General features: G+C 59.5%; 1 protein-coding gene across 4 annotated transcripts in view; it reads left to right on the top strand.

Moving 5' to 3' along the window:
• Positions 1-27,759, top strand: part of AKNA (AT-hook transcription factor) — a 74,450-nt gene that overhangs the window by 9,380 nt on the left and 37,311 nt on the right. For 2 of the 4 annotated variants that reach the window (XM_075905905.2, XM_075905903.2), the window contains exons 2-4: positions 17,699-18,200; positions 19,329-20,572; positions 21,634-21,708. In XM_075905905.2, coding sequence (XP_075762020.2) covers positions 17,885-18,200; positions 19,329-20,572; positions 21,634-21,708 — 1,635 coding nt within the window. In that variant the 5' untranslated portion in view covers positions 17,699-17,884. Of the gene's footprint in view, positions 1-124; positions 7,252-17,698; positions 18,201-19,328; positions 20,573-21,633; positions 21,709-27,759 lie in introns of those variants that run through there. The other 2 variants (XM_075905904.2, XM_075905906.2) reach the window with 2 other exon arrangements.

Raw genomic sequence — 27,759 nt, 5'->3', positions numbered from 1 at the left:
GGGAAAATGTTAGTTCAGGATGGGCGTCGGGGGGGGGGGGGGAAGTGTGTGGATGCCTGGAGGGAGAGGATGTTGGGGGGGGGGGTCTGTTACGGGTTGTGATGGAAGGAGAATTTGGGGTGGCCTGTTCCGGGGACGTTCTGAGCTATGTGGGGCTGTGTGTTTAGGGGCCACAGTGGGGTACGTCCCTGTCTGGAGAGAGGGCATGGGGGCGAATGGCAGAAGAAGGGAGGAAGGGTGGCAGAGTTAGTGACGGACTCCTCTCTCCGGAAGGAGAGATGGCAGCCCAGTATCCGAAGCACCAGCAAGCCGTGCTGGCTCCCGCAGACGGTGCCGGGACCCCGTTCCACAAAAAACGCACAGAAACGCCAGAAAGCGAATTGGGGCAGGATCTTCGGCTGGTGTAAATCAGCATCATTCCACTGAGGTCGCTGGAGACACGCCAGTCTCCATCAGCTGAGGATTTGGCCCAGCGATCGGGATGATGGCGGTGCCTAGCACAGACACAACAAACGCACGGGACCATCCCTCCCCACCCCGAGCTTCCGTCTCCCCTCACTGCATCCACCTCAGGAAACCTGCGTTGTTTTAAACTCTCTTTTAACCTGTCGGCAATAAGGCCCACGCCTGCCTCGGGGTTCGTACCCCGCCCCGTCGGGACGTGCTCCTGTCCAGTTCGCTGGCAGAATCGTTTCATTGTCCCGTATCCTGAGCCCTTTGCAGCGCTAGCTCCTCCGGCCTCTGTCCTTAGCGCTCCCGCTGCCTTCAGCTCTTCTGAGTTTATGGCAAGTGAGTTTATTTTGGCTTTGCACTATGGGGGACTTGGTTATGGCGACGCCAGATCTGGAGCGTAAGAATGGTCATAGTGGGTCAGACCAACGGTCCATCTAGCCCAGCAGCCCGTGTTCAAAGAGCAGCTAGCGCCAGATGCCCCAGAGGGAACGAACAGGACAGGGAGTCGTCAAGAGGTCCCTCCCATTCCCGGCTTCTGAGAAACAGAGGCCAGGGATGCCATTCCTACTCATCCTGGCTAATAGCCATTGATGGACCTGTCCTCCATGAATGTATCTAGCTCTTCCTTGAACCTTGTTCTGGGCTTAGACATCAGGTCGGGACCAAGGTGCGTTGGCCGAGCCGGGCGTGGGATGGCCAGGAGTAGCAGAGGTCGGGTCCAAGGTGCATTGGCTGAGCCGGGCGTGGGATGGCCAGGAATAGCAGATGTCGGGACCAAGGTGCATTGGCTGAGCCGGGCGTGGGATGGCCAGGAGTAGCAGAGGTCAGGACCAAGATGCGTGGGACAGCCAGGAATAGCAGAGGTCGGGTCCAAGGTGTGTTGGCTGAGCCGGGCGTGGGACGGCCAGGAGCAGCAGAGGTCGGGACCAAGATGCGTGGGACGGCCAGGAATAGCAGATGTTGGGACCAAGGTGCGTTGGCCGAGCTGGGTGTGGGACAGCCAGGAATAGCAGAGGTCAGGACCAAGATGCGTGGGACGGCCAGGAATAGCAGATGTTGGGACCAAGGTGCGTTGGCTGAGCCGGGTGTGGAACAGCCAGGAATAGCAGAGGTCGGGACCAAGATGCGTGGGACGGCCAGGAATAGCAGATGTTGGGACCAAGGTGTGTTGGCTGAGCCGGGCGTGGGACGGCCAGGAGCAGCAGAGGGTGCGTTGGCATGTGGAATACCCAGAGCGTTTCAGTGCAATGCAGTGCACAGGTTATATATTTAGGGTGGATTTAAATGTGTGTGTTTAATTTGGGCATAACTAGCCCATGCTGGGTAGTCCTGACCCCTAAACCCAGCCCCTTTTCCACGTGGAGACAAGGCTGATACCTCACAAGTTCTTAGAGACAGAGACCATCTTTTTTTCATAGGCTTTTAGGACTGGAAGGGGCCTGGAGAGGCCTTCTGGGCCAGTCCCCTGCACTCAAGGTGGGGCTAAGCAGTAGTGACTGTTATTTACATATCTAAGTATTCTGTGGACCATCCCTGTGTCTGTACAGCGCCTAGCACGGTGCAGTCCTGGCCCTGCCGGGGGTTCATCGGCGCTATTGCCATACAGACCAATAATAACACTTGGAATCGGAGGGAGGTGAAAATAGCGTCACTCGGAACAGAAGATGCGCCCTCACTGGAGCGGCCCCGTTGCTCTGCGATGCATCGGAACCAGGTGGGGCTTGCATTCTGCCCAAGGGGGCAGCTGCCTCTGGGCTCTCCTCCGCGTTTGCAGCCCGCGCCGGGTGATGGTTGCGTCTGTGGAGAAGATCAAACCGTTAACGAAAAGGCTCGCGAGCGAAGAGCCCGAAGGAGCTCCAGTGAGTCTGCAGCCCCACGGTGAAGTTCTCCCAGCTGGTTGTCTGGGAGTCCTGTTTGGGTGTGTCCAGATTTGAGGGATTAGGCCCAAACCGAATAACGTGGGGCCCGTTGGCACCCAGCATGAACTCTCCGGCCCCTCGGGCATTCGTAGAAGAACATCACATAAGAGCGGCCAGCCTGGGGCAGACCTCAGGTCTCTCTAGCCCAGTCTCCTGTCCCAGATCTTGGCAAATGCCAGGTGCTTCAGAGGGCATGAACAGAACAGGCAATCGCCGCGTTCCCTTTGGCTTGTTGGTAAGCTCCCAAGTCTGCTCCGTCCAGCATAATGGGGCCAATCCAAAGCTCTTTGACTCCTTTGATGCTGGTGGGCTTTGGATCGGGCCCTGTATCTTTTCACTCCAAGACAAAATCCATATTGTCTGGGGCACCGTATGCAAAGCTGGCCTGGTCTGGGAGGGTACCGGCCTCGTGGCCTGCCCTGGACCTTGGGATGTGAAAGGGGAAAGGGTGAGTAGTCCCCTGTGCAGTGAAGAGCAGAGGCTTACACAGGGCCAGCTGCCTTAGTGACTGCGTCTCCTGGGTGCACAGCGGACCTACAGGGTGGCGAAGAAGGACGTGGGTGTCCCCATCCAGATACAGCAGGAATACTGTCTGTCTGTCTTAGGGGCAGGCCCATCACTGGAGTATGTGAGCCTCTTACACCCTTGCATGTGTTTATCCCCACAAGCTCCCGGTGCGACTGGGTAGCGTTGTTTAACTCCATTTTACAGATGGGAAACTGAGGCACGGACGCCAAATGACTTGCCCAACTCTGTGGCTGATCAAGAAATCAGCCCAGTCTTAAGCGCCTCAGGCTAATGCCCTAAGCATTGGGCCACCCTTTGCTCACATCCCCGCAGGGCACAGAGGTGGGAGGCGGCCAGGACCCTGCTCTGACCAGCTCCTAGGCAGACGTAGCTGGAAGCGACGGGTCCGTTCCTCTCTGCTCTGGAGCCGCGCTCGGCCAGCCCTGGCCACCGCAAATCAAAGCACGTTCCCGTCCCTGCCTGGGTTTCAATTGCTGCAGAGGGTTGGCAAACGCTGTCGTCCTCGCCTCGCTAATTACACAGCCCGGGCTGGGTTAATTGCCCTCTCATGAATATGCCAGCACATGGCACGCCCCCAGGATGACAATTACAGCACGCCGTCGCCGGGAGTGATGATTACCCCTCCGTCTCCTCGGCTCCCCTTTGTGTGTAATTATAGAGGGCTGTCTAGCAGCGATTGCCTGGGCTGCAGAGCAACCCTGCTTCCCTCTGCCTGTGGCGCCAGCCGCGTTTGAATGCAAAGATTTGTTCCAGCGAGGGGCGAGCCTCAATCGCCCCGCTGGACTCGTGGCCAAAGAGCCGGGCAGCTTGTCTGCCCCTTGTGGGAGCTCTCCGGTGGCTAGGAGAGTTGGAACGTGCCCAGCGCCGGATCTGGGCTGCGGTGCAGAGAACCCGGCGCTCCGACGTGGGGCGAAGGCTTAGGCCAGGTTTTGTTTTGCTGATGCCGCCTTGCCCTTGGGTGAGTCGTTCCCATTGGCACCTCCTCCGCTCCTGAGCCCAGGTTCTCCGGATCCTTTCCCTACGGGGCAGACTCAATCCAGCAGCCTTCGATGTCAGTCGAGAGACCCGAGGGGGGAGGGGGGCGCCACACTGCAAGCGGCCGGCGGGATTTCCCTGGACAGTGAAGGCAAAAAATAGCTTGCGTCATTCCCGCCTTTCCCCTGGGCAGACCCTCCAGGATTATTGTGTTGCCTCGCACCATGCTGGGGAGACATTAGCCCCCTGCTCCTCCTGCCAGATGCTAACGGGTGATAAAGAAACAACAGCAAGGACAAGCGCAGGAATGGTGATCTGGCTACAGCGGGGGTGGGGAGCCTCGGGCCCCACCCCCTCCTGCTACCCCACCTTGAGGCTGGAGCAGACAGAATCTAGTGGCCTGGCCCCCCTGGCTCTGGCGTGCGAGGGGGATGTGGGGCGCGTCTCTCTCCTCCGTCGGAGGCCGTGTCAGCGAGATGTTCTCACTTGTGTGCAGCTCCCGGCTGATTTTTCTGTCGGCCAGTGGCCCCCGTCCCAGAAAAGGTTTCCCCACACCTGGTCCTACAGTAAATCCCAATTAACGCCTGCGCTGCTCTACCCAGAACCCAGCATGTCCTGCCTGCCAGCGGAGCCCGTCTCCTTGTGCCCCAGGGAGAAGCCGGTGGGTGCGCCTCGCACACTCTAGTGCCGTCCAAGCTGGGGGCTCCTCGGAGATTTGCCTCCACCAGAAGCAGCAAAGGGGACGGAGCAGAACTCGCCTGTCCTCGGCCGTTGTTCTGCGACGTTTTCTGGAGGCCGCGTCCAAGCCCGTGTCCAGGAGCGATCTGTTGAAAAGCCTCGTCTCCCGCAGAGCGATCTGCCTGCTGTTGCAAACACTCGGTGTGTGGGACGGAATTTGTGCAGGTGTCCAGCTGGGGAAGGGTGCGGAACCGGCAGCTCTGGGCACGGAAACCCTCTGCCTACAGCTCTCGGAAGGCACTTCCTTCCTTGTCCACGGGGCAGATGCAGCAGCGGGCCAAGGTACCTTGTGCTGTCACACCGTGGGCCTTGTTCCTGACACGATGCCCTGCCTCTTCGTTGGAGAGGGAGTTGAGTCTTCAAGCTCGTTCGGTCCCCTTCCTCCCAGCTGAGACTTCCAGCAGGGGACTAGCTGTCACGGGGACACTCATCCACAGGGCACCCTCTGATCTAAGGTTAGGGCCCTGCCTAAAGCCCAACCCAGAATCAGTCCTGGGGGAATTCGGCAATTTTACTGTGGCTCTCAATGCGACCATTGCAGGGTTCCCCCAGGACTAAACGGCCTGGCTGAATAGCAGAAGGGCCTCGCCCCAAAGAGCTGAGACCAGACAGACAGACACAGCGTGGGGAGAGGGGGGGAGGCAGAGTGGACAATGGGATGGCCACTGACTGAGAGCACCCATGGGTGTCTCCTGGCCCCTCAAAGAGCAACCCAGGAGCGCCTGTTGCTGTCAGCAGCACTGAGCACAAAGCGCTACCCACCTGCATTGCCTGTGAACCTGTACCCTAATGGTGAAACACTCTGCATCCTTCTGATCGACTCCTCCCTTAGCCAGAGTGAGGGTGATGAATTTTTGTATTGCAGTGACACCTGGAGGTCCCCGCCAAAATCAGAAACACAGTGGGGGAGGTGCAAACAACGGTCCCTGCCTCGTGGAGCTTACAGTCTAGACAAGATGGACAATGAGGGGAAACTGAGGCACAGAGTAGCGCAGCAACTCTATTTCCACTTCTCACTGGCCTGCTATTTGCCGGGGTCACCCAGCAGGTGAGAGGTGGAAAGAGAACTTGGGGCTCGTGATCCTGGCCTGGTGCTGTAGCCACTGGACCTAAGTAGGCCTTGCACCGCTAAAACGTGGCAGTCAGGAGTGAGGGGCCCGGCATTCTGTCGAGATGCCCCTGACAAGAGGTGGTGCTGGGGCAAAGCACCTTGTGAAAAGGGTCCTGTCGCAGGCTCCCGGGGATATTTCAACGCGAATCCGCAGTTGGCCTCCCACATTTTCTTAACTTTTTTGAGAAACCTCATCTTGCCCAGCTCAGCTGCCTCTTTGTCTGGCGTCTTTATTCCTCCTCACGTCTCCCTCGGGGCAGCACTGACTAAGCCAAGTCAGCCGCCGGCATCACACCGCACAAGAAGCGGCACGGAGCAGCGTCAGAAGAGACGTGGTTTTGTGGTCCAGGCACAAGAACTAGCCATCAGGAGATCTGGGGCCACATCCTGCCTCCGCCACCGGCTTTCTGGGTGACCTTGGGTTCCTCAGTTCCCATCAGTGAGATGGGGAGGAGGATACTTCCCTTCCCTGGGGTACTGTGAAGCGAAATCCAGGAGTGCCAGGAGGATGCTGTGACGTGTCAGGGCCTAGAAGGGCCCCAAACAAGATGCAGCTTCATGGACACACTGTAGGAACCCACAGCACCAAAAGGAGCCTTTTATATTGAGAGGAGCCTCACAACACAGGAAGAGCAAAATCTTTAAAAAGCCAGTTTGAGTCAGACCGAGCATTTTACGCAGCCAGGAGCAACCAAAGGCCGTTCCCTTCTGATTCATTCGACACGCGTTGGCGGCGTCCGTTCAGGTCTCGGTAAAAATTGGACCACGTCACACAAGCTAATTTCATATGTACCAGATTCTGGGTCGGAGGGACGGTCCCGGGTTTCTTAGCATCAGTCGCTTTCCCCACCCTGCACCTCTGAGACGTCTCCCAGCCCTGTCGGATGGTGGGTGTGGCCCTAGATTTCTCCCTAGGCATCCTTCTTCAGCGGGACACCCCTTTGTCCAGCGTCACCAGAGCTGCCAAGCACTGAAGGCACAGTGCTCACTGAATGCCGCCCTCGCCCCTCGAGGCGGCACGTTGGCCAAGCCCCATGGAGGCAGCTTGCCCTACCACTGCCCGTCTGTCTGTGGGTAGCAGCCTCCAGGGACAAGTGTCCACAGTGGATCTGTTTTAAAAGGGAGCCTCCGGCCCAGGTTATTGTCTGAATGCAGGACAAGCTGAGGGTGGCAGGGCTGTGCCCGCCGGGCCCACAGGGCTGGTGCCAACTGGCAGGCTCTACAGGGTTAAGCCGTTTTGCCTGCGCGCACCCTCATGAGAAGTTGTAGGAAAGCTGCCTGCACGCTTCCTGCCTCTGCCTCCGTCTGGGGGCGGGGAAGGAGCCCGGGGAGAGACATGAGCCTGCGAGGCTCCTCGGTCTGACAGCGCAGGCTGGAGACGAGCCAGGGCAGCGGGAGAACTGGAGGGGGAGAGTTCAGGACAGAACTGAGCTGGGTTTGGCGGGACGGCGCGGCTCTGGAGACCCCAGGCAGGGAGCCAGGCTGGGCTTGCGGGCGTGGAAAGCGGCAAAGGGAGAAGGCAAACAGGTAAGTGGATCTGACCTCCCCACCCCGCTGCTTCGGCTCTGCCCCCGGCCGCGGCAGCAGGCTTTCCGGATGTCGAGCACTCGCCCGCTGGAGTTGCCGGGGTCTGTGCGCAGAGCCCAGCAGCAGTGCTGAGAAGGAAACAACAGGGGCGGACGCAGGCTGGAGAGGCAAGCGGGGCGGCAGGGTGCAGCGGGGGTGGGGGGCCGGGCAGTGGGAAGCGAGGGAAGCCCCGGCACCACAGTCTGCCTGTGCATTTCCAGTGCTCGCATCCCCACCGTGTCCAGCTGTACTGCCGGCTCCAGGGACCTGCTGCTGAGCTGTACCCAAGGCGGGGGTTGGCCGGAAGCTACCCTGGCTCCGCGGTGAGCCCCACCGTTATGTCGCCCCTGCCCCAAAGCAGCGAGACTTTCTGCTGCCTGCTTTGCTTCCATGGGGATTTCCTGCAGCATGCGGGGACTTCTTGTGTCAAGCACATGGCGGTGGGCAGGGCTGAGCGCTGTGGTGACGGTGATCCGTGTTCAGAGCCATTCCTTAGGCTGTGGCTGAGTCGTGCCGGCCCGGACCTTCGTGTGAATCCAGGTCCAAACTCTCGCCAAGCTCTTTCCCAAGGCTGAGGTTTGACCCAGGCTGCAGACCACCTGGAAGCTGGGGGATGGGGGGGGATCCAGCCGGGTTGGTTTTGGCCTAGCTCTGCGAGAGAACAATATGTATGGGCTTCTCAAACTCAGGTCGCTCATATGTACGTCTGCAGCACACAGCTGGGTGGCTAAAAGTCGGGCAGTGAAAACACTTCCACGCCCTAGTGGCGCTGTGGCGTTGCTGGCAGGAGAAATGCTCGTGGACCATTTCCACTAGTCCTTGCCGTGGCGACACGGCCGTGGTGCTGAGCTGTGTCGTGTAAATGAAAGGGGCTTTAGGGGATGTGGAGAGAGGGCAGAATCTTCTGCAGGAAGCAGGTTGGGTGACTGGGCTGTTGTGGGGGTTGTCGAACTTCGGAGGGAGGTTAACTTCTTGGCCTGAGTCTTGCACTGGATGTTTTGGTCCCTCTGGGCTGCCCCGCCCCAGGCTGGCACACGGGATGCTGAGAAACCTACCCAGGTATGTAGTTCCATTCTGCTGCCTCCAGCAGTCGAGACGTGGGCAGTTCTGACATGGGGTAAACCGCCGGGCATCCTGGGTGGGAGCAAAGTCCAAAAAGACTCCACTAGGTCCTACACAGGCAGTTCGTATGTGTGAGTTGGACGGATTTCCCTCCTCCCCCTGCCACCCAAAAAACCCAATCCCCAAATGCTTTTGGGCCTGATCCTGGCCCCCCTGCTCACCATGAATTGCCCGGCAGCCCCAGGTTACTCCTGGAGCAAAGCACGACTAGGCAGGCGTGCGTGCGTTTGGCAGAACTGGGCTCTCCGTGTCTGAATTAAAAGCCCTGGGCCTCTTTCCACGGGCCTGCTCTGATCACCTGCTAGGGTCATTGGTGCAAGAGAGGGCTGCAGCCAGAGGCAGCCTGCTGAACAATGGTCCCAGAGGATTTCTGGCACTCTCCTGGGCCTTCTGCAGCTGCCGCTACCCTGCAGGACACTGGACTAGATGGACCAGTCATCTGATTCGCTGTGGTCATGTCTGTGCTCCCAGGATCCTTTGCTGCTGACATTGCTTTTAGCAGGAGTCTCCTTTCACCAACAGTAGCCCAAACAACCCTCAGGCATTCCCCTTCCTGTTTGCCGATCCAGCTAATACCCCGTCGAAAGCTGCAGTTCCTCAGGGCACTCCCTCGGCCCCTCCGATGCTACCAGTGTGATCCTAGCACCAAAGCTAACTCTCGGTATTGCTAATGGCAAGGAAAATCGATGCTGGCAGCCTGGTATTCGCCCTGGCCTGGATTACACAGGCAGGTCAGTGTAAGGTACAAATGCGGAGCTGGATTCGATTTACCTTAAGTCCAGCTGTCGCAGTGTCTACACTGCAAGAGGCCAACAGGAGCCCGTACGCCCGTTGGTTTCCCTTACTCCTCATAGATCGAGGAGTACTGACTGGACGCCAGCGGGGGGTTTCCAAGCATTTGATTTGTGGGTCTACACGAGAGCCGCTAAATAGAACACTAGAAGACCGACTACAGAGGGTCGCTCTTCTCCGTAGTGTGGACGGAATTAGGGCCCTGCTAAACTCATGAAAAACGTGTCATGGACTGTGGCAATCTGGTCCTTTATGTGTTTTTACCCTATGCTATGCAGATTTCAAGGGGGAGAGCAGCATTTCTACAGGGGGTCCTGCCCCAAAAGAGAATTGCAGAGAGGTCACCAGGTTATTTTCGGGGGACAGTGACAATATTGCCACCCTTACTTCTGTGTTGGTTTTTGAGTGGTCGAAGAGCGGCAGCTGTTGGCCGAGCGCCAGCAGCAGCAGCACAGCAGTCAGGGTGACAATAGCATACCCTGCCCTCCTTCCTTCTGCGCTGCTGTGGGTGGCACTCTGCCTTCAGAGTTGGGCTCCCAGCCAGCAGCTGCCTCTCTCCAGTGCACAGCTCCGAAGGCAGCGCCACTGCCAGAAGCAGCACAAAAGGAAGGGGAGCAGTGCCGGAACACCCCGCACAATAACCTTGTGACCGCCACACAACCGTAGGACCCCTACGATTACCCCGCCAAGACATTGCAGACTAACATAGCTGAGATCATGACATTTGCAATTTTAAAAATCCTGTGGTTAGGAAATTGACCAAAATGGACTGTGGATTTGGTAGGCTCTAGTCAAAGCTCTGTCAGCAATAGCCTAGCTTTCCACTCAGTGCCCACAAGCAGCCCTGCAGGAACCCACTGCGCAGCCTGAGGTCATGGGTCAACCTGTAATAACACACCTGGGATGGAGGGAGATGTTTTGATTAAAGAAACCAATTAAGTTTCCCCGGGGGCAGGGGTGTGCTAATTAACAGTGAGAGAAGCAGCTCTTTGGTCCGTGAGTAAAACTGAATGAATGAGTCTTGGCAGCATGGCTCCGAAATGCAAATGGCCTGGATTCCCGCTTTCCCGGGGCACAGGGCGTGTGTTTCGCACCGTTTGGCTGGGTTGTAAGGAGAGTTCTGCATGTAAGCTGCATGCTTGTGCAGCTGCTCAGGCAAGATTCCAATGCTGCCCAGCTGATTAGCAAGGCTAGGTTTGTTACTACTGGCAGTGCACATGTGCACATGCCTGTGTGCACATAAAATTTATTCCACACATGGATGGAAAAGATTAAAGGGAACATTGGTTGGGAGTCCACGATTTGTTGGTGTGGCTTATAGATAGTTTGACGCTCTACTCATGTAGGTTGTAGGGACTGTGTATTGATGGCTATGTTTGATGCCGAGAGAGAACCAAATACCAATTTAACACCAGTTATCTCTTGAGTGATGCTGTTTTCTCTTGTGATTGGGGCTGATTATAGTCCTGTTCGGGATGTTAGGCAGGTTGTAGCGATACAGGCGCCTCAGAACTGCAGTAGTTTCTGAAAGGGTGGTGGGTTTCGGGAGTTGTGCAATGGAAACGGGGCAGGAAAGGAAGCAGAGCTGGGGAACCCGGACATGAATCATACACCTTTCCGGACTCCTGCTTCTGTGCATGCAGACACACGGGCTGTTGATGCTGCGAGCCCTAGGTTTGCCAACGTGGCCTCTGATTCTGGGCAGCCAATTTAAGGCACCTTGGGCTCGATTCTCACTGGTGCTGCGTGCCCACCACTGTCAGTGGGACCTCCGGGTGCTCAGCACCTCTACAAATCAGGCACTCAAATCAGGGACAACTTTAGAAAATTTGAGTTGAAAACCCTGGGCCAGAAGGAAGCCCCCGCCCCCACCCCGCCCCCCAGAAACCCTAGGTCCTGTGGCCGCCTGCTGTAGGTGCCTCTCACAGGTGTCTGGGCCACTTCCAGTCCCACTGGAGATCTCAGACCCTCCCTAGGGCACCGCTTGATGGAAAACAAGGAATGGGGGAGTCTCTAGCCGCCTTCCCATACGACTTCACGGGTTGAAACACCGAGGAGAGTTAGTGAGTAATCCCTTCTCTACAGGCCACGAGTGGTTGCCTGCGGCTTTGTGTGCAGCTTCTTGACAGCTGTCGCAGGAGGCAGGTGGGAGAGAGCCGGGGATGGTTCTAGGCAGAAGCCATACGGCAGGGAACCTGAGGGTGGCTCTGTTTGCATTAGCCCAGCCCTACAGCCCTTCTACCGTGCTCCTCCCCAGAGCGTCCGTGTGTCTAGCAGGGGCCTCCTGCCGACTAGGGCGGGCCCCTTGGCAGGGCAGTGTGGGAGAAGCTGATGTCACGCGCTCCAATGCTAGCCCCGGCCTGTGGGTGGATATCGGCCTCCGTTGCTCCTGCCTTTGCTCTTGCTGGTGACGACGGGAGGGGGCAGGAGAAGACTGGAGTGGCCAGGCTGGGTCAGACCAAAGGCCCATTGAGGGATGCCCCAGAGGGAGTGAACACGGCAGGCAAGGGATCCATCCCCTGTCGCCCGAACAGAGGCTAGGGAGAAGATGGGAGCTGGCTCTGTGTGCCCTGCCGTGGGCTCAGAGCTGCTCCAGGCTGAGGGAAGTTCCCACTGGCTCCGAGCTGCGGCTCCAAGCGGCTGCCCTGAGCCTGAGGTAACTGCGGTCGCAGCAGGGTGGTGCTGCCACTGCTGCTCCGGGGCCGCCTGCTCACCTGTGGTACGGGGGGTGCGTGTCTGGAGCAGGCCCAGGTGCCAGTTGCTGAGAGGGGGTTAGATGGGGCTCGGTGTGGGGCGCGGGGCGCTATGGACAGGCCTGATCTCCCCCCAGGGGAAGGGGTCAGAAGGAGTCAGCACTGCCCGTCAGGGAACTGCAGTATCAGGAAACTAGGCAGCACAAGAGAACTCCTGCCCCCTGACGTCTCCCCCTCCGCAGAGGGATTCTGTAGCGCTGGGCGTGGCCCTTTGGCCAGCGTGGGGGCACAGCTGGCAGCCCGGGCCGAGCGAGGGGCAGTGAGCCTGGGGTGTTGTGCTGGCCGGCCGGGAACGGGGGTTGAGGCCTGTTGGGGAAAGAGGCTCTTGCTGATGGGGGGACTGAGGTAACTGGCCATGGACGGAGGCGCGTGGGCCTGTGTTGCAGCAGGAGGGTGTAAGGAGAGAGCTGGGGTGTGTTTCGATCTGTGCTGAATTGTGGGCTGGGACAGGGCCCTGTTTCTCCCGGTTGTGTAGGGCTTCGCCCAGCGGGGCCCTGGTCCTTGAAGGTGCTGCAGCCACAGAGAGAGGCTAGTGGCTGGAGGGGGCCCAACCTGAGCCCCCTTGGGGAGGGGCTGATTTCTGGGGGGGAGGGTGTCTGACAGGCCCTTTGAAAGCCTCTCCGTTTGGGCTCTCCAAGTCACTGGGAAACCCCGGGCCCCAGGGAGAGGTAGGGAGTGCAAGTTCTCCGGTCCTGCCTCGGGTCATCCGTGGGATGCGTCAGGTGTATCAGCCTGTCTCTTTCAGGCACCGTCCGACTTGCCCTCCACACCGACGCGTCTCCGGGCAGACCGCGAACAGGCTCCAGGCTCAGTCTGGCTGTTCTCTGATTTCACCCCCTCCCACCTTGGGCTCTCGTCCCCCGCTAGCTAGCTCGGCCTTCCAGGAATAAACTCTGGCTGACTGCTTCTCGCCAGACCCCGCGCAGCCTCCGGAGCGGTGGGGAGAATGGAAGGACCCCGAACGGCTCCACGTCGGCCCCCGCGGCCTGGAAAGCGCGAGCGCCTTGGAGTTCTCCGTCCTGACACCGAGCCCCTCAGTGCAAGACCCTGTGGTGGGCTGTCGGGGCAGGCAGTGCCCTCTCTGCTCCCAGCTGCCCTACGAGCCCCGCTGAGTCCCTTGCTGAGTGGCCCGGCCTGGGGCGGGGGGCAGCGGCGCCGACCGCCACCGTGAACCCGGGACAAGGTGTATGGAGGTGGGGGGCTTCCCTCGGTGGGGGTGGCTGGGAGCTCCGGGCCTCTTTGAATTTCCAGGCCCCAGAGCAACTGCCCTGTTTGGCCCCCACTCCTCCCCGGCGCTGGGCCTGGCTGGGGGCGATGAGTCTCTGCTGACTGAGCCAGGTGCCTTTGATTCGCTCCTTCCCCTGAATCACCCTTGGCCGGTGGGCGTTGGTACACGGCACAGGCTACAGCGAGTCCGGGAGTGGCTCTTCCTGCCCCCCAGCGCTCTCCTCTTGTGGGCCCCAATTAAAGACCCACGTGGTGCCCGTTGGGTAGTGTCACTGCTCCAGGCGCCGGCAGTGGACTCTCAGCCCCACGCCCAGACGCGCTTGCCAGGGCTGGTGCTCTGGGATCTTGGTGAAACCTGACTCTGAATGCAGGAGCACAGGGGTTAACAGCCACGCTCTGTGGAAACCTTTAGGTCTGGGTTTGTTAGTCGCTGGGTAAACTGGGGCTTAACGTGAGGGGTGAACTTAATCCAGGCATGAGCAGATGGGTATGCACGTGCCCTGTATTGGACAATGTGTGCCCTGCAGTGGACGGCAGTGCCCAGTTGTGGTGCAGAATTGCCCAGCCGTGTGTCATAGGCCCTATATTGCTAATAGCTAAAGGTGATTTTCCATAGCCCCAGTGAAAGGGGCCTGCGTTTTTGGCGCAGGAGGATCTCAGTTCTAATCTCAAGGGCACTAAAGGTTTCAATGGCCACAGTGGCAGGGAAGTCCTAGGTCAGTGGTCCTGGGGTGTAGGAGCAGGTTTCAGGGGGACTGCGAGGCAGGACAGGCATGAGACTCCCTGGGGACCAGGGCAGAAAGCAGAATACCCACTGCACTGGGCTGAAGAAATGTAGCGTTGAGGGGTGGGAGCTGCTGCGTGGGGCCTCGGGCAGTTGTCCTGCTTGCTACCCCCTAATGCCGATCTTGGCTTTTGTGCGCAGAAAGACCAGTTGTCGTGCTCCAAGAGGGCAGTGGAGTTTTTATAGTTTGTTGGGGAGCAGGCTCGGAAAGAAAAAGGGTGAGAACCCCTGTGCCAGGTGGTTGGGAGCTTGTGATACCTTCTTGGGATGAGGGGCACCCTGGGGGTTGGGGTCACAGCTGAGAGAACATTCAGCTTCCTTGGGAAGAGAGGTGAGCGGAGCAGTTTCTGGGGATGATTTTGCTCCTGGCTGGCAGGTGGGAGGAAACGGTCTTGGGGCAGGGCCTGGCAGAGGAATCAAGGGAACCACAGCGCTAATGCTGGGGCAGCCGTGTGGCTGGCAAGCTGGGACCTGCCAGCACGCCAGGGGCTAATGGTGGAAGTGGTGCTTTAAACATACTCAGCTGTGAAACTGCCAGGCAGGCACCGGAGAGAGGGAGACTGGTGGGGGATGGGGAGTGGTTAGAACTGAGATCCTCCTGCTCCAGAGCACAGGCCCCCTTCGTTTGGGCTATGCAGAGTCACCTTTAGCTGTTAGCAATATAGGGTCTTTGACACACTGCTGAGCAATTCTGCACCACAGCTGGGCTCTACCATGCACTGCAGGGCACACAGAATCCAGTGGGGAGTGACTGCTTTAGTCTTTGATTTTTCTTTTTTTTTCCCCCTTCCCAATCATGGGCTTGAATTTGGCTGAGACCAAACTGCAGTGAACGGGGAGTTCTCAGCCCAGGAGCGGCCCATTGGCATTGAACCTGGCAAGCCTGCGTCCGGTGCTGCTGGTTAAAATGCAAGTAGACGCTGTGCCGGGGGCCAGTCGCTTGCTGGTGCACAGAACAGGAAGGGCTGGGCTGCCGCCGAGCCAGGTTCCCCGTCGCTGCGGGGGAGACGAGGGCATTTGGGCTTCCAGGGCCTGCTCATTCCTTGGCCTCTCTCCACTGTGTGGTGCCCGGATTGGTGGGTTTGTTCCATGGACACCTCCCCTGTGGGAACCGGGCTGAGCCCCAACACTCATTGCACACAAGCCCCCACGGATTGGCTGCTTGCTCCCCTCCTGGAACCAGTTGCAAGCCAGTGATCTAGGCCTCGATGGGCCCCATGTCCCCTAAGCCGCTCGGTGCCTGCCCCAAAGGGGATCAGCATCCCCAGGAAAGCCGCTGGAGCCCGAGGGTGCTGTGCGCCTGCTTGTTTGCCCGTAGGGCGGCCTGGCGGTTAAGCAGCTTCGCTTGGCCTGCAGCAGCCAGGAGCAGGCAAACAGCCTGCGTAGAGATCTGGGAAAGGAAGGGAAGGGCGCAGTGTGGAAGAGGGAGCTGGGCTGAAACTGGCTGGTGGAGTTCAAGCAATGGCGCGAGGCTCAGTGGTTTCAGGGCAAGAGGATGTTTGCTATTGGACAGCCACGGTGGCTGAGACACGTGCTCCTGCTCGTGCGACACCATGGCTGGCCAAGTACGTGGGTCCCTGGTGGCACACGACAGGAACGTGCAAGGCGGTGTCACGACAGGAGCGTGCAAGGCCGTGTCATGCCCAGTAATGTGTCGGGTCCTGTGTCAGCAGGAGGGAGAAGCAGTGGGGGGGAGAGGGGGACTGGCGGCAGGCAGCTTGCCCACAGAAGGGGTGCAGATCACCTGCTCCTTGTGGCCCCACGAAGAGGGCAGCAGATGGCCTTGGTGATGCACTGCCGTGGCAGGCAGTGGTCCCATGCCCTCTGGCTCCCCCAAGCAGGGCCAGGCCAGTGCCCCCCTGCAGTGGTTTGGGGGCTGGAGCCGTGTGCTGAGGATGTGAGAGCGAGCAGAGCCGGTGGGGAAGGCTGCATGGAGACCGAGGAAGGGGGAAGCGAGAGCAGGGCTCTTGGTTGGAGGGGGAGGGTGAACACGCAGCTGGCTCAGCTGTGTAAGAGCCTCCCCGGGCTGGCGGGGGGCTGGGAGCTGCCTCTCACACAATGCCGAGGAACAATGGGAGCCTGCCTAATGGAGCCTGGGCAGCCACAGCGGCTCCCGGGGGCATCCCGGCACTTGCCGCGCTCCAACCCCGCATGGGACAGAGTGGCACTGGCCGCCCCCCCAGCGAGGGGTCCTGCGGCCGCCGCCGGCTGGGGCAGAGAGTGAGGGGAGGGGTGGGGGGAGGAAGGCCAGGAGGTTTCACCGCTGCATGCAGGGGGGGGGCAGGGGAGCTCTCGGCACCTGGGGCGAGGTCTCCGCTCCCCAGGCCCAGCCAGCATGCGCCCCAGGCAGCTCTCGCCCAGCGGGTGAATCCTTCTTCCCGGCCCCAGTCGGAGAGGGGCTGGCAGGTCACCCCGTCGCAGGGCTCCCCCCTGGTGTGGTGCCAGGCTGGCATTTCTCAAAAGCTGTGTGGAGCCAGGGCCTGGCACAGCTGGGAGCTCACGGCAGCCGGAGCCCCTCACCGTCCCCTGCGAGCCTCCTGGAATTAACTCCCCCCGCCCCATGAACGCTCCTGCCGTGCTGCTGAACGTGCCCGAGAGGCGTCCAGCCAGCCATCGGCTGCTTTGCTCACCGGCCCAGCGGGTCCGACGTCTCCAGCTGCCCCCACAGGCGGAGGGAGGGCAGGATAGAGCCGATCTTGGCCCTGAATAGGCTTTGGGGTGGGAGATCTCCCTAGCACTCGGCCCCACTGAGCAATGCCTTGTTTGTGTGACCTCCCGGCCAGGCCCTCCGCTGTCTGCTCTGCCCCGGGGGGTGCCTCCTAGTGCCCACTGTGAGCGTGGCTGGCACTACCCCCCCGCTGCCCTGCCCCGCCCCAGCCTCTGACCATGAACACCAGGCACGCCTGACCAGGACTGCAGACCGGGGGCCATGGCAGGTCTTGTCATGGCCAGGTGAAAGGGGCCTGCATTCACCGAAGGCCTGGCGTGACCGTACGGCCGGCCTGCTCACTGGCTAGATTATGGTTGAGGCTCGGCAGGTGTTGGCCAAGCTTCCGCGCCCGGCATCACACCGAGCGAGGCTTTGGGAGAGGGAGGGGTGTACAATTGCAGCCCGCCTGCCTGCCTGCTTATAGAGCGGCTGTGAGCCCGGGCCTGGGCTGGGAAGAGGCAGGGAGGGATTGTGTCTGCCCTGTCTCCTGGGAGGCAGGGCAGGGAGACAGCTCCGTGGGAAGGAAGCCGGTAGGCCCGGAGCCTGCCCGGCGGCTGAGTGCACTGCCGTAGGACGGGGCATGGCCTAGCAGAACGTGTCACTGAGCAACTCTCTGCCGCTCCCGCAGAGCTAGTATGGGGGGGGGCTGGCGGGCTCAGCACCACAGCGAGTGGGCAGAATTCCACCGCCCCATGAGCCACGTGGTCGGAGACCCCGACGTGGCAGCGCCCTTGTGACGCCTGGTACGGGCAGCACGGTGTCGCGACAGCATCCCTGTGACGCCTGGCCCGGGCAACAGCGGTGGGGCCTCCTGCCTCATCTGGGGAGGGAGGGTGCAAAGCTGAGGTGGCTGGCTCCCTTTGGCACTGGGGAGAGCCGGGGGGGGAAGCTGCAGGCAGTAGCTGACATCTGTGAGCCGGGGGAGGGGAGAGGGGCTGTCTGAATAGAGCCCACTGTGTCCGTCCTGGCTGCTGCCATTAAGCGTCTCTCCCTCCCGCGACTGTCTCCTCTCCGCTGCAGGCAGGACGCTGAAGCGCCGAATGGAGCCGCGACGTGAGCTGCATTTCCCCAGGAAGCCAGGTGCCCCCAGCCCCTGAAGCTTTCTCAGCGCCGGCACCCGGAAATGATGCGCGTGAAGCCCCTTCTGCCCCGGCGGGTCCCTCCTTAGCCGGGCGTCTCGCCCTGCCGGTCGCCAGGGAGCAGGACATGGCCAGCTCGGCGCCATGGGCCCGCTGGGGAGAGACGGACCTGGGCAGCGGCTCCGGGCGCCGGCAGTGCTGGGCCGAGGCGGCGGAGCAGGACGCTGAGAAGCGAGTGGAGGTGAATGGACTCATGGGCCAGTGGGAGGAGTCCCCGGCTCAGGAGCCCTCAGAACTGGAGTTCCTGGAGCTTTCCCTGGGGTCACTGTCCCACGGGGGGCTCTTGGCACAGACCGACGGGAGCTTCGACCTCAGTGACCCGCAGGAGTTTGAGTGGGGAGAGCCCCGGCGGGATGCAGACCGTGCCGGGAGCCCACCCACCGGTGAGTCAGCGCTCTCGCTTGTCCCCCTTTTCCTCTGGTAGTCTGCAGCGATAGCACCCATCGGAGAGCAGAGTGACCCCCACGGGGGACTGGTGATGCCAAGGCGTTGGGGGTTCTCTCCAGACCTCAGGAGTCTGCTGGGACCTGGGAAACGCAGCTCATTGCCTTGGAGAGCACAAATCCCGCACTGCGTGTGTGTTGATAGGGATTGACTCTAAAATGCAGCTGCCTCTGGGGCGGAACACTGCACCCACCCTATGTGCAGCGCAACGGTCTAGTACAGGAAGTGAGGAATCCCTCTGTATCCAGTCGAAAGCCCAGTTGGCATGTGGCCAGCACATACATGCTAGCAGTGTCCTTTCACCTGCAGACAAACGCAGAAGGGGTTTACCCCCAGGGCCGGATTAACTCTTCTGGGGGTCCAGGGCTAGTAGATTTTGGGGGCCCAACTGGCGCTCTGTGGGCAAAAAGGGGTTCAGTGTGTGAAGGGGGGTTGCCATGGAGCAGGCTGGGGGTAGGGATGAGGGTCTGGGTAGGAGGTAGGGTGCTGGAGTGGGTTTGGGGGTGGGGAGTCTGAGTAGGATGTAGGGGACAGGGGTGGGGGTGGAAGTGCAGGTCTGGAAGATGGACTTACCCCGCTGCAGGGTGGGGAGCTCTGAGCCTGGCAGGCCAGACCCAGGCAAGCCCCGGGCTGTAGGTTCCCCACCCCTGCTGTCATGGAACAAGAGGGTGCTTAGGAATGATCAGAAGGCAGTGCCTGTTAAAACAGCAGCACCGGAAAGAACGGCAGGTTCCCTGGGGGTGACCGGTATTTCTCTAAGTCCCGTGGCCTGTGGGAGCTGCTGGAGCAGGAGATGATGGAGACGAAACGCAGGTAGCAAAGTAGCCCGTCTTTGTAAGAGACGACAACCCGCAGCCCCTACAGAACACTTTGACCCAAGGAGGTCAGTATCGTTATTGATAGTTACAGATGGGGAAACTGAGGCCCAAAGTCCCCCAGCAGCCCAATGCTAGAGCCAGGAACTGAACCCAGCTCTCCTGAGCAGCTTTGAGGGCCTTGGGTGAAATCACATGAACAAAGAAACCAGGAAGCACTTGGTGGCGGCTGCACAATTGTTTGTTTTCCAGATGAAGGTGAGGAACTGGAGCATGATGGGACACAGGAGGACCCAACCTCCCCTGGTTACTGGCACCCGCAGGGGGACAGGCAGCTGGACATGACGGAAGAGGACGAGGACAGAGCCAGCTCAGGGGACGTGGCGAGGCAGGAGGGGGGCTGGGAGGCAGGGAGTGAAGGGGAAGGTTACCCGGAGCTCTCCTTCGAGGCCCAGGATGGCTCAGAGTACAGCACCAGCCCTGATGGGCTGCAGGACGCTGAGGCTCTGTACGGGGGCTATGGCAAGTCCTTAAGCATCACCACGGACAATGAGGAGGAGCTTTCCGGATGCTCTGATGTCAGCCCGCCCCCCTCCAGCACCTTGCCGGAGCACCCCCACCGGCCAGCCCAGAGAACCGTGGCTGATGCCTTGGAGAGCCTGAGCCAGCTGGGGGAGAGCCTGGAGTTCCCCCCAGAGACGGAGTTCTCCTCGCCCTCAGGCAGGCACCTGGCCAGCCCTGGGCTGAGCCCGTTGCCCGATTCCACCCGCTGGAACCGGAGCCGGAGCCTCCTGCACCACCTGTCTGTGGAAGACCTTCAGAACGCCCCAAGCATCGACGCAGAGACCTTCCCAGAATCCTCCTACGCCGAGAGCCTGGAGGACCCTCCCCAAACCTTCTCCAAGGCCACCTCTGCTGGTGGAGTGAGGGCATCCCTCTGCCACCTGGTGCCTGCGGCTGAGCCTTCGGAGGGCTCCAGGCTCCAGGCAGCGGGGACTCTCCGTGCCCTCCGGCAGGCTGGCAGCCTGCAGCAGGACAGGGCACGGAAGCTGAAGATCATTTCCCCGGCACTCCCTTCCAAGTTCAGCAGGCAGTCCAGGTCCCTGAGCCCTCGGAGGAACGCCCATAAGCAGGCGGAGCGGCCTGGCTCTCCCAAGTCAGGCCTTGCCCGGCCGTCCCCGGGTACCGCTGAAGCCTTGCCTTATGGCCGAGGCCAGCTCAACTACCCGCTGCCGGATTTGTCCAAGGTGGAGCCGCGGGTGAGGTTCCCAAAGGACGATCAGAGCTACCGCCCTCCGCGGGGCAGGACTTTGCCCATGAGAGCCAGGGGGCCAGCAAGCCCCGTGGTCTTCAAGTCTCCTGCGGAGATCGTCCGGGAGGTGTTGCTGAGCAGCGCAGAGGGATCCCCGCAAAAATGCCCTACCCCTTCCTCCACCGTGGTGCCCGAGGAGTTCAGGTCCCCGAAGGAAGCCACCGAGCTAGTGCAGCAACTGCAGGTAACTTCCACCTCTCACTGGCTAGGGAGACCTCCCCAGGAGGAGCCCAGGGAGCTCTGCACAGGGTTGAAACTGAAGGGCTCTGCCGGGGGAGAGGAAGCTGGGCAGGAGGCAGGGGCAGAGCATGGAGGGAATGGATGTTGGAGCCTTCATCTCTGGGTGGCAGCTTTGGACTAGGAGACAGTGCTGCCTGGGCCACAGAACCCTGGGGAGAGGATCTCAGGAGTCGTCACGTCCGGCCCCCGGCCCAACGCAGGACCAACCCCAACTCAATCAGCCCAGCCAGGGCTTTGTCAAGCCGGGACTTAAAACCTCCAGGGCTGGAGATTCCACCCCCGCCCTAGGGAACCCAGCCCGGTGCGTCCCACCCTCCTAGGGAAATAGTTTGTCCTAATCTCCAACCTAGACCTCCCCCGCTGCAGCTTGAGCCCATTGCTCCTCGTTCTGCATCCGCCACCACTGAGAACAGCCTCTCTCCAGCCTCTTTGGAACTTCCCTTCAGGATGTTGCAGGCTGCTGTCAAATCCCCCCTCACTCTCCTCTTCCGCAGACTAAACAGACCCAACTCCCTCTCATAGCTCCAGCCCCTAATCATTCTGCCCTCTGCTGGCCCCTCTCCAATGCGTCCACATCCTTTCGGTAGTGGGGGGCCCAGAACTGGACACAGTGCTCCAGACGTGACTGGCTGCTGGCAATGCTCCTACTAATGCCCCATGTCCCTCCAGCACTGCTACGGGCCAGGACACTGCTTGCTAATGGCAGGGCGCTGGAATTAACACTAGGGAGGCCGGAGTCACCGCTCCGGGCGGTCTCCGGCGGGCATGTGCTTAAACTTTGTTGTAGCAAGTCTTGGCTTGCAGGCTGAACTCTGAAGTCCTTGTTGTCTGAACCCTGGATGCCCATTTCCGATTGGCCGGCACGCCCAGTGCTTGCGCCCACGTGCGCCACGCCCTGTCATATCCCCCCCCCCCCCCGGCTCACTGCTCCACCAGCCGCCTCTTGGACCCCCTGCTCTATAAGTGCTCAGTGACAGGTGCTCCTGACGTGTGCTCTGCTTCCAGGAGGACTACCACAGACTGCTGACCAAGTACGCTGAGGCCGAGAACACCATTGACCAGCTGCGGCTGAGAGCAAAGGTAAAGTGGCCGGGGCTCGCATCGGAGGGGCGCCCCTCCTGGCAGATGTTGTGCCCAGCTGCTGCTGGGGCGGGCGGGCTCTCAGGAGCAGGCTGCCTGTGAGATAGACGATAGTAATGAAGGTGGGGATGTGCCGTTGTCTGTGTTGGAAAGCAAAGGGCTTTCCCGCGACCATACCGCAGCGCGCAGAACCTCCATCTCCTGCCTCTGTCTAATACGCTAACCACTGGCCCACGCTGCCTTCTGGCCTGGGATTGCTCAAGGCCTGCCCCTTTTCAGGGTACTACGGCAGCCCTGGTCCCAGCCAGAGGCAGACAGTGCCAAGACAGCCAGGAAATTGCACCATAAGTTACCCAAGCCCTTCGGCGCTCCTGAAGAGCTTCCTGTGTGGGTGGAGCTCTGTAAATGTTGTGTTTGGTTCCCATGTCATCTGGCCTGGGGGGACACTGGAGCTCTCTGAGCAAGGCAGGGGAGCTGCATGCAAGGATCTTCAGCCTCCAGAGCAGTACCCCACACGCACGGGGCGAGTGGCTGCGATCCGCTTCGGCTTATGCAGCTCAAGGGCAGTTCAGAGGCTCCCCTCAGCTCCCCTGCCTACAAGGGGGTCTGTCTTCAGGGTCCAAGCAGAATGGATTCATCCCACGCCCGCTGATTTTCATTCCCCCCCCCGCCCGCGTTGGCTCAGTCCGACAGTGCGCACATGGCAAGCTAGCGGCTCCGTCGGAACCTGGCTCCCAGCAAAAGGCTCCAAGTTGCAGCAGCCCCAGCACTGAATTGGCAGCGTCCTTGCACACTGCCGCTCGCTTCCTTCCCCTTTCGGGGCAGCCACAGAGCTGCGGTTGAGCAAGTGCAGCGCCAGGGGAGGGACACTGAAATCTGGCGCAATGTTACATTGCAAAACCTCTTGCGCTGTCTCCCCGCCTCCTCCCCCTTCCTGTCTGAGGCCGGCCCCAAAAGAGACGCAGCCGGAGCGGGGTGTTTGCTGCAAAAACTCCTCCATGACCGGCCTTGGGCATTTTGACATGGCTCTTGCATTCGGGCCTCTGGTAGGTTCCCTTGCTCTTCGTATTCCAGCCAAGGGGTTGTTGCTGGGAACCTTTGCAGAACGGCAGGGCCGATTCTCCGTTAGCAGCACCCTGCGATGGCGTGAAACCGCGGCTGTGAGGCACACGCTGTGTGCAGTGGCACTCGGACATGGGAGCTGACCCTGCTGTTGTGTCCTTGCTTTGTATGTAGCTGAAGCCAGGGCATAATTCACCGTGTGCCCAGACTCTGGTCTGCTGCAGCCCTGCTGTTTCACTCTGTCTAGGGTACTTCTCTGCCCTCAATCCCCATAGCACCTTGTATGTGTCTTCACAAAAGCCGTGGGTGGAAGGCAAATGCTGTTTACCCCCATTACACAAGGGAAACTGAGGCACAGAGAGCCAGCTCCTCAGCTGGTGCAAATTGTTACAGCTCCATTAACTTCAGCGGTGGCTTGCACCATGGCCTCAGACGGCCTCCCAGTTTCCAGGGCTGGATTTGGGACCATCAAGTCTGACCTCCCATATAACACAGGCTGTAGACCTGCGGCTGTGCAAGAACAGGGACCTGGCACCATAACCATTAGGCAATCCTCCCTCTTGCTGCTCCCTGGCATTCTAGGCTGTCGCAATACCCCCGCAAAGGCTAGCTCCAAGCAACTCTGTTCTTTGACACCAGTCCCCTTTAGCCGTCTGTGCCGTGCCTTACGCACCCTCCCTCTCCCCAGCCCACAGTGGCGCGGCGCCGGGCGCTGCTGTCAGGAACTTCTGGCTGGCTAGAAGGCGGGTGATGGGGCGCACCGTGTGCCAGGGTGGGAGCCGTCCGTGTGCGGTGGGGAGGGGTGGCTGGGCGGCCGCACTCGGCGTGGGGACAGTCTGCCTGGGGCGTGGCGTGGGCTGGGGAGGGAGGCTAGGTCTGTGTGCAGGGGCACAGGTGAGAGGCAGGACGGGTTCAGCGTGGAGGAGGTGCTGAACAAGGTGGGGCTTGGGGCGCAGTCGGAGGGCAGGGAGGAATGGCGCGTGGACGGGGCTTGTTGGAGAAGGGGTCTGTGGGCGAGGCCTGGGCGTGGGAGGAGGGGAGGGGACTAGCTAGGCCTGGGGTGAGGGACTCTCGGCGGGGGGGCTCGTGTGGGGTGAAGGGCCTGTCCATGAACAGGGTTTGAATGTGAGAGCTCAGCAGAGCATCTCCCTTCTCCCCCCCCCCCCCCCCCCCCCGGCCTGCTCTGCGTCTGGCCCCCGTCTGCGAAGCCCCACCTGGCCCGGGCTCCCCTCCAGAGCGAGGTGTCCCCTTGGCTTTCGTGGCACATCGCCCTCTGGCACCGGGTGCAGCGCGACGGGCTGACCCGTCTCAGGGCAGCACCCCACGTGCTGGGAGCGCCCCGGGCACAGGCGGGCTGCAGGAGCTCTGTCTGCCTGCTCCCAGGTCCCAGCAGGCTGCAGCGAGGGGCCTCTCAGCACCATGGCCCTGCAGGTGGATGGGGCGGGTGAGAGCTGATGAGCTGGTCCTCTGGGGCTCCCCTCTCTGTGACCCAGGATGCTGGGTTTGGCAGAGAGGCTAGATCTGGGGTGGAACCTTTTTTCCCCTCCGGCTCTTGAAGTGACAGTGCGGCACCCGAGCGAGCGTTCTGGCTGATCAGCAATACACCCTCCTCTGCATCACCTGGGGCAGGGTGAGCGCCGGGGCTGGTCGGGGGGGACAGACACCCTGCTCTGCTCCGGTTGAGTGGCCTGTAATCTTGGGCTTTGCCCTGTTGCAGCATCTCCCTTGAGAGGATCTCAAAGCACAATGCAGAGGTTAAACCTCTCCCCGGAGGTAGGGCTTCTCCCCCGTCTACACGCAAGAACAGAGACCCCCGAGAAAGCGAAGGGCTTGATTTTCAGGAGAACTGAGTCTCTTCTCCCCCATCTCGCTGTCCCTGGGAATCACCAGGGCTCAGCGCTTCTGAAAAGCAGCCCTCCAGTGACTTGGCCAAAGTCACTCAGCAACTCGCTTCTCCTTTGGGGGACCAAGGGAGGGAAAGAACCGGGGAGTCCTGACCCCGGATCCTTGGCTCTAACCATTAGGAAAGACTTTCCCTCACTTTAGGGAAAGCAGCGTTAGCTTTAGTACCAACCAGATTGACGCGCTGGCTTGTTGGTCAGCATTCTGCATGGGATCTGTACCACTGGTCCCCTGGGGAAGCCTCCCCTAGCCCCCCTAAAGCAGAAGTGAGAGTCACAAACCTGGCCTGTGCGCACAGATTGCAGGTGACAGTAATTGGGGTGAGGGGACAGGCGGAGGGTTTGGGGCCTGCTCTTTAGGTCAGGTAGCTAGCTAGGGGTCTTGGTCCCGCCAGCAAGGAGTGTCATATAAATACCTGGACGGGTCTAAGCCCCAGCTGTTATGCTGATGGCTTATCACAGTGCCTGGTTAATTAGCCCCAAAGGGGGTGGGTCTTGCTGGCCCCGGGCTCTGCTGTCTGAGTCATTGGAAGTGACTGGCTGGTAGGTGCGTGTCTAAATAGAAAAACACCCGCCTTCCCAGGCACACGTCTGCCTCTGCTTCCCGGGAGGGGAAAGCGTGTTATCCTGGCTGCAGCTTCCTTGATGGGCGGTGGGCGCGCCGTAGCATTAGCAGCTGGCTCCCCAAATGTCCTCCCCTCCCCCCCGGGTCTTTTCCCCACAAATCTAATGTGTCTCTGTGATCTCTGGTCTCCCCCCCCCTTTGTTTCGAGCTCTTATCTTTGCTCATCAAAGCATGGCAGGTCTCTCCATGCTAATGGATCGCCTAGAGCAGCCATTGTGCCGGGCGGGGGGGAGGTGGGCTTTGCAATACAGGAGTCAGTAATCTCCCCGGCATTGTGTGTGTCCAAACGATTGTGTGTCCCGGGTGATCACACTGTACCATCTCAGCGCTCATGTGGTGTCCATGATGTTCTGGCGTCCTGTATCGTAGATACTTAAATGCCCCTCTTCCCTGTAGTATCGGAGCGCCTCACAATCTTTAGTGGCTATATCCTGGGGAGAAGGGCCATGCTGTTATGCCCATTTTACAGATGGGGAGCTGAGCTACAGAGATGGAAAGTGACTTGCCCGAGGTCATGCAGGAAAGTCTAGGGCAGAGCCAGCTGTTGAAATCAGCAGCAGACTGGGAAGGAAGAGAGGTCTCGTGGGCAAGGCTCTGAGCTGTGGGTTCAATTCCTTGCTCTGGTGCTGGCTCGCTGTGTAGCTAGAGGCAAGTTACTTTCCATGTCTCTGTGCCTCAGTTTCCCATTTGAAGGCGGAGGAATACTCTCCCACCTGTAGTCTGTCTCGTCTCTTTAGCTGGTGCACTCTCTAAGCCAGACGCAATGGGGCCCCCAGTCTCCGTTATAAATAAATATGATGCATACGCTGTCTGGCTGTACGAGTCGCAAATTCTCTCTCTCTGTCCCCAAGAGCCGGCCTCTTGCTGCATTCTGGCACCAAACTGCCTGGCACCGACCCGACATGGCAGAGAGCGGGGCAGGCGATTTGCAAGGACAAATCCATTCAGGAAATTCACCTCCCCTCTGGCTTTGTGCATTCTCCCCAAACATGCTGGCTGCACAGCTGTGCGCTCCGGCCGAGGCATGCGCTGAGCCAACACGCTCCAGCGAGGGGTGGCTCCCACACTGCCTACCGCTGCTATTGCTGCCAAACAGTGGGGAGGTGTAAGCCCCTGCCTGGGCCCTGGGTGGAGTCTCTTGTATCTCAGGCCACACAGACCCGGGGAGGGGAACAGGGGCAAGTTCTGTGGCAGAGCTCACGTGCAGTTATGGGTATATGGGAGAGATGCTCCTTTCTCACGTCCATTCCTGCACCCTGTGTAGTCTCTGCTTCCCCTCCGTAACTAGGCTGGGTGCTGGATGTCCTCCTTGGTGTCATAGAATCATAGAATAATAGGACTGGAAGGGACCTCAAGAGGTCATCGGGTCCAGCCCCCCGCCCTCAAGGCAGGACCAAGCTCCACCTACACCATCCCTGACAGATGTCTATCTAACCTGTTCTTAAATATCTCCAGAGAGGGAGATTCCACCACCTCCCTTGGCAATTTATTCCAATATTTGACCACCCTGACAGTTAGGAATTTTTTCCTAATGTCCAATCTAAACCTCCCCTGCTGCACTTTAAGCCCATTACTCCTTGTCCTGTCCTCAGAAACCAAGAGGAACAAATTTTCTCCTTCCTCCTTGTGACACCCTTTTAGATATTTGAAAACCGCTATCATGTCCCCCCTTAATCGTCTTTTTTCCAAACTAAACAAGCCCAGTTCATGAAGCCTGGCTTCATAGGTCATGTTCTCTAGACCTTTAATCATTCTTGTCGCTCTTCTCTGTACCCTTTCCAATTTCTCCACATCTTTCTTGAAATGTGGCGCCCAGAACTGGACACAGTACTCCAGCTGAGGCCTAACTAGTGCAGAGTAGAGCGGCAGAATGACTTCACGAGTTTTGCTTACAACACACCTGTTGATACAACCTAGAATCATATTTGCTTTTTTTGCAACAGCATCACACTGTTGACTCATATTCAACTTGTGGTCCACTATGACCCCTAGATCCCTTTCTGCCATGCTCCTTCCTAGACAGTCGCTTCCCATCTTGTATGTATGGAACTGATTGTTCCTTCCTAAGTGGAGCACTTTGCATTTCTCTTTATTAAACCTCATCCTGTTTACCTCTGACCATTTCTCTAACTTGCTAAGGTCATTTTGAATTATGTCCCTATCCTCCAAAGAAGTCGCAACCCCACCCAGTTTGGTATCATCTGCAAACTTAATAAGCGTACTCTCTATCCCAATATCTACATCATTGATGAAGATATTGAACAGTACGGGTCCCGAAACAGACCCTTGAGGAACTCCACTTGTTATCCCTTTCCAGCAGGATTTAGAACCGTTAACAACAATTCTCTGACTACGGTTATCCAGCCAATTATGCACCCACCTTATCGTGGCCCTATCTAAGTTATATTTGCCTAGTTTATCAATAAGAATATCATGCGAGACCGTATCAAATGCCTTACTAAA

This window comes from Pelodiscus sinensis, chromosome 23 (assembly GCF_052426305.1).
Source record: "Pelodiscus sinensis isolate ZL-2025 chromosome 23, ASM5242630v1, whole genome shotgun sequence".
In the NCBI taxonomy this organism is placed as follows: Eukaryota; Metazoa; Chordata; order Testudines; family Trionychidae; genus Pelodiscus; species Pelodiscus sinensis.
Note: the sequence above shows the minus strand (reverse complement) of the source record. Positions and strands in the feature narration are given on the sequence as shown.